This window comes from Notothenia coriiceps, unplaced genomic scaffold (assembly GCF_000735185.1).
Source record: "Notothenia coriiceps isolate Sejong01 unplaced genomic scaffold, NC01 NC01_scaffold00016820, whole genome shotgun sequence".
Classification (NCBI taxonomy): Eukaryota; Metazoa; Chordata; class Actinopteri; order Perciformes; family Nototheniidae; genus Notothenia; species Notothenia coriiceps.
In genome coordinates, this window is record NW_011349521.1 from 146571 (window position 1) to 153254 (window position 6684).

General features: G+C 38.6%; 1 protein-coding gene across 1 annotated transcript in view; it reads right to left on the bottom strand.

Annotated features, from left to right (window-relative positions):
• Positions 1 to 1443: 1443 nt before the first annotated feature.
• paqr6 (progestin and adipoQ receptor family member VI) overlaps positions 1444 to 6684 on the bottom strand; it is a 20276-nt gene continuing 15035 nt past the window's right edge. The window contains exon 8 of the mRNA XM_010776202.1: positions 1444 to 2640. Coding sequence (XP_010774504.1) covers positions 2375 to 2640 — 266 coding nt within the window. The 3' untranslated portion in view covers positions 1444 to 2374. The remainder of the gene's footprint in view (positions 2641 to 6684) is intronic.

A 6684-nucleotide genomic window follows, 5' to 3' on the forward strand; every position in this document is an offset into this window, starting at 1 on the left:
GACGACATCCGCATCGATCTTTTTGATGTTGAAGCATCTTGGAGCTTCATAACCGTCAAACTGCTGGAAACAGTGCAGGCACCAAACGGCCGAGTGAGATGACAGAAGAAAACAACAGCAGCTCAGAAATAAATGAGTTCCAAACTGGTTTGGGTCGATGGCAAAGAACCACCACAGAAGCCAGTAATGATGCAATTCCAAGAATCAACAGGGTCAAACCCAGGAACGCTGTAAGATGATGACTGTCGAGAAAATTAAATATCGATCCACGCTGGGCAGGGGTGGAGATAAAACAAAAAGAGTCACTGCCATTGAGGGCAAATACTGCTCTGTTTTGTCTGCAACATGAAGGCCGACGTGATATTTATACACACTAACCTTCAGAACATCTCCTCTCCCCTGCTCTGATACAAAGTGTGTGTTCTTGTGTGTGTTTGTGAATCTACACATTCAATCTGTCCCACATTTCTACTTCAGCATCCAACCTGTAACACACCTCATCCCATAATATCACATACATTAACCCTCTTATTAAAACGTATACCAACACAGCTATAAGAAAAGTTTGAGAGTGTGTGTGTGTGTTAGCCACATGTTTTCTGTGAGTGCCAACCAATGGTGTTACTAGTGGTATTTAGTGTGAATGTGTGCCATACAAGCATAAACTGGTTTTACACAGATGTGCCTTCCAAACCATTTGTCAAGTAAGAGCAGCTTTGTTTAAAACTGTACCTACATGTTAGCGCTATAACACAAATGTTTAGACCCCGTCCCATTAAAGCCTATAAACACCTCTTTGCCAGTCTCTGAAGCATAGTTTGTATGTACAGTACTGCTATGACAACATGAGTAAATTATCTAATTTACGTAAGTTAGGTCCGTAACACATTATTTTCTTTAAATAAGTGAGAAAAACCACATCATTTGAACGCAATTCTTTTGAAATGTTACCATCAACTAATCTGCCAGTTTTTCCATCAATTGTTTTGTCCATAAAAAGATACACAAAGAAAATGCCCTTTGCCGAGTTGTCGAGGTAAGAAAGACAAAACTAAAGATATTAAGTTTACAACGAGGTAAGAAATAAGGGTCGAAGAGAAAGATGCCTAAAATTGTAAACCCAATATCTGTCTTTTTTTCCCCTGCTTGTTTTAAACAGATGCAAATTACAACATTGTTAATTTAGTAAGAACTTAAATAACATCATTAAATTGTACTGTTGATCTTCCCCAAATTCCTGCTTATTACTAAATATAATACATTTTTTTAAATATATATAATTATTAGTTTAGTGGTGCATTTATAAAACAGTCTCATGGGACAAAACAAAACCACAGAATACAAATAGTATAGTTTGTTAAACTGCATGTCCAACAAAGTACTGCAACACCAAGACTCCAATCTGACTGAAAACACTTCTTTTCATATCTTTTTATTCTTAGCTTTCAAGTTATAAACCTCAAGGGTTGGAAATGTGACTGCAATGGAAAAATGCAAATGCGGAATTTCAGTGCTTTTGTATGTGATAAATGTTCGGAGCAGATATGTGATGGAAGAACAAGAGAAGAACAAGAGAAAAGAGAAAATGGTGCCGTTTGCTCTGAACATAAAAATTGTTCAAGACCTTCAGGGGGCATGAGGCCACTATAGTGTTGCCATGGTAATGTACCGTTATAAAAAATGGTACCTGTCTTTTAATCACCGCCGCACTGTAAGATTTTTGAGGGTGGATTGTGGGGTTCATAATAAGGCAGGCAATCAGAAAAAAAGGAACCACATGATCTGCAAATCCATTCCCGTCCCTGCAGAGTGAAATCAATAGGTGGATGTATAAGAGCCGGTAACCAATCTGCATCGTATTAAGGAGAGCCGAAACACTGCTTTAAACACACTAACCAAGAAGTCCAGTTACAAAGAATATTTTCAATAAATCCTTAATAACGTAAAAGGAGATTCTGGATATGCAACAAAATAATTATAATAATCCCTGCGATATTAGATGTTTCCAGTTTGAGATTTGAAATGTACTTTTAGTGATGAACTGTAAACATTGCAAATGCAGTGTGGGTCTACAATAAGGCACTTCTCAGCAAGCTTCCTTCAACCCAGAGCCTTTTTAGATGAACATTGGGGGAAATAAATAAACATTTTGTACACGGCAGACATGTATTCTCAAATAGGAGCTTAATGTAGCATCAGAAAAAGGCTTCAATAAAGGCGACTGGGTCCTCAGCTGCTGAGTGAACACATGAATGAATACTTCAGGTGTCAGGGTGTTAGAGAACTACTTTGAGCTGTGGACGTGATCTTTATCTTGGTGTTAAACGAGCTATACGGTGACTGTTAGTCATCTCAAACTGCCCGAGACACTTTGTCACTTCTCCTTGCACTCGCAGGCGGAGGTGTGCGGCTGGTTGGAGCTGTGGCATTGTTTCCACAGCAACGGGGCGCTGAAAATGCCGATGATGCCCAGGTTGAGGACGAGGCTGGCCACCAGCACCCCGATGGTCCCCAGGAAGGAGGGCCCGGCTCCGTGGGCCAGGAGCCACGTCCGCCGCGACGCCATGTCTGCCATCACACCCTCCATCTGGAAGTGGGTCCCCACCACTGCGCTGATGTGGAACAGCTGGTGGCTGTGGCCTGTGTGAGGGGGGAAGACAAGACTGAGTGTAGGAAACAACAAGGTAGGGATGAAGACTTAAAGAAATGTGCATGGATAAAGATTTCACTTTTGAACGGACATGTGGAAACAAAAAACTTGAGCTGAAAGTTGTTCAATCTAGTGGTCAATCTTGTGAAAATGTTTCCACATAGGCCTATATTTATAATAATACATTGTATTAATCAAGCCCTTCATCAGGTGCTCAAAGACGCTTTACAGAGGCAAAAAAATAAGATGAGCAATAAAACCACATTTACCACAGGGACACGGCACCAATCACACATTCAAAGCTAGTCCAAAAGGCGAGTTTTGGTCAGTGTTTTGAAGGTGGGGAAGTTAGTACAGTCTCCGGTTTGTTGTGGGAGTGAGTTTGGGAGGAGGGGGGGGGGATAGAGAATGCTCCGTCCCCCCAGGTTCAGTGCTTGGTTAGAGTAGGGACAGACAGGAGGTCGGCTTCTGATGAGCGAAGGCTGAGGGAAGGAGGGGGTTTTTGAAAGGTATTCGTTGACTGACGGGGAACCAGTGGAGATTTCATATTAAGCAAGCAGTCAACATTAATTACACTGTAATCTGTGAGTTTAGTGTATTGACCTGTACTTAAATCATGTTTTATAATTGTTTGTGTGATAGAGGTTATGCAATGATTTTAGTGTTTGTTGTTTGTTATGTACCGACCTAAGGACTGCAGATGGAAATGAATCTGCACGATATTGAAAAAAAATGACATTTTTTTCCCCTGCGATATATATTATGGTTTTTTTAACTATATTTAACCGGATGAAGGATTTTAGTCACGGACGTCTGGATCTTAACTGGTTGACTCATCGTACCTTAAGTCATGATCTAACATGTCATGATAATGCATGCTGCTTACCCTCAAATAAGGGGGTTCATCTGTGAATGAAGAAGAGAAGAACCTTTTGTATCTAAAATAGTTCCCAGGATGGTATATTGCGTTTTTTTTAACTATATTTAACCGGATGAAGGTATTGTCCTCCTGTGCCTCGCTCATTTTTTACCGGTGTTTTGATTGTCTGCAAACTAGCGGGGCGGGGCCTGCTGTGATCTGATCAAGAATGATTGTGATTGCTAAAAAACATCAGGTAGGATTTTCTGGGGTGGCATGGGAAAGGGATTCCCTATATTTTTTCTTTCTCTGTCTTTTCTTTTTCTATTGTCTATATCATTTGTATCTGTATAAGTCCCTTTTGTGAGAAAAAAAAAACAAAACAATAAAAAGTTGGTCACAAAAAAAAAAGAATGATTGTGATTGGTGGCTTGCTGTGCATGCAGAGCCTGCATGTCACTCACTCAAGTACCCCTGACATGAGAGCCGCGCAAGTTTTCCTTTTGTAGCAAGCAGCAAAATAACTGTAACATGATGTGTTTGAGTTAATGTACCTACTTAATATCGCACGTCCTAAAAAAAGAAAAATGAAAAAAAAAAAAGTATAAAATCGCACGTCCCTGCGATGTGAATATTGCGCATGCGCATATCGCGGTTATCGCCATGACATGATATATCGTTCAGCCCTAAAATGAGCTATTAGCTAAAATCTCTTCTCTTTTCTGAGATTCATGTATTTGTATGCATGGTCCTTGTTGAAATAAATACATAATATAAAGGTATCGGAGCAGTGTGGGTGAGGAGGCGGGCGGCAGAGCTCTGGATGTGTTGGAGTATATATTCTCGGGTGATGCTTTTTTGAATATGCACGCTCACCTTCAGGATGCAAACTAACAGAAACGTTCCATCCTTTGTCCAACGCTGAATTCAGCTGCTCAATTTTTGAACTTTTTAAACTCGCCCGAGATGTCCTTTATCTGTCTCACAAATGATGTTTCCTTATCATATTTTATGATGCTCATGTTTTCATGTTATTTTAGGCTACATTTAATTTTCTTTTGTGGTCTCCCTTCAAAGCAAGTTCCCCTTGGAGCAAAGAATGTTTTATTTATCCATTCAGTCCAACATTTTCTGCTCTTCACATTCTTCAAATGATTTCAAACTGCACATCTTTCTGTTTGTGCTGTAAGATGCACAAAGCAAGATATTCAAAAGATGTCACCTTGTCAGGGGCATTTTTTAAATATCCCCTGACATTTTATGGCTTAATAATAGTTTGTTTTCTATAAAGAATGATGGCTGTGTTTGAACCAATATAACCATGTGGAATTATCTGTATTTATCTCAGCAAGAGCTGCAACATTTAGTCAATATCACACAGTGTCTCTTCTGATCATTGATTCATCATTTTTGTTATTTCAAACTAAAATGCCAAGCATTACCGGTTTCCAAATGTGATGCTTTTCTTTGCCCTTTATAATAGTACAATAAATCTCAAATCAAACAAGTTATTATTATACTTCCCCTGGCTGTGCTCAGATCATTAAGTGTGATACATTATAACAGTTTATAAAATGCAACCGTAGGGAGATGCTGTACTATAGTCAGATCACCACAACATTAAGATATCACTTGCGGATCAAACCATTAATAATTTAATATTCTGATAAAGACTATATTTGATGCATCATCAATTCATTCGTTGATTGAATTATTCATGGGAGGTTTTGTTAATCGGTGCGTTATTTTGAAGAGCAACTTGTTATGTAAGGGATAATGTGCAGCAAGGCGGTCCTTATGGGTAAAAGAACACCCGACAGGCAGATCAGGAGCCCGACGCCAAGCGGCATCTCACATTATCCCGCTTATTACACGGCCACATTCTCAACAAAGTAACGACATGACTCCCAATATTAATTTAAATGCTTTTATAGATTTAGAAAATGTTTTTATTGATTTAAAAAATAGTTGTATGTATTGATTTAAAAAATAGTTGTATGTATTGATTTAAATTGACATGCATCCGCTAAGAAAAATAGTCCGTTGTTACAATTTTTTAAACAGTCTGAATGAAACGGCAGCTCTCAGCTGAGTATTTACACAACTAATGGCCCATCAACCATAGCTCTCTCCCCCCCTCTCCCCTTGATCTTTCTTCTCCAGCAGCTAAATTAACGGTAGGTTACTCTGAGTGACAAGCTTACAGTTAGACACAACACTGTCATTGCAAGTGACCCTCAGTTAGTTGACTTTTATGTTCAACTGCTAAATGCGTTACTGATAAAAAAGGGCTTCTACTGTACCTAATTACCTTAACACTAGAACCGCCAGAGGTTTTTGTATAGGCCTACCTAAACCCGTCGAATCCCGCTATTAGAATGCAATTTTTAACAACAGGGTGCTACATAACACACTTTCAGGAAAAGTCACGGACTGGGAGACTTTAATATTTTATTGAAAAAAAGTTACATTGCACACACACAACACACATCACACAAATTGACCCGATTGGCGGTTCTAGTGTTAAATAAACTCACTAATTAATGAAACCAGTTCAATACGCATTATTCTTATTCTTATCATTCTTTATGAGCGCAGAAATAGTCTTAAAATCAGATCTGTTTTTTAAATGAAATCTGACGGCAGGCAGTTAGCTCTGATCACCTATGATAAATGCGCCACACCTAATCGCTGGCCATTCAGCCACAGAGCTCCCTCTATACAAATCAAACTGTAGACGGTGTGAAAGCACCTATTGTTTTAAATAATGGTCGGAATGTGACCTGTGAGCCTTCTGAATTACCGTGGGACAGCACATTCTAAACTAAAATGTTCAATCAATAAAGTAACATCTTATCTAATCTTAATAATATCTTCATATTAATAATAATAATAAATCATACAGTATGTGTCCGAAAGGGAGCAGGAGGAAGCAAACACAAAAATATACAACAAATATACTGCATATTAAAGCAAACGATTGTAAGGTAAAAGTTGAGCATTACAAATAGAAATTTAATTAAACATTTAACATTAAATAGATTATTAATTATAAAGACCTATATATTAATAATAATATAATATTAGATAATATTTTCCAAATCATGGACATCACATCACCCGGTCCTCAAAGAACTCCCTGGTTTCCGTCTCACACCGCATCACTAAACTCCCT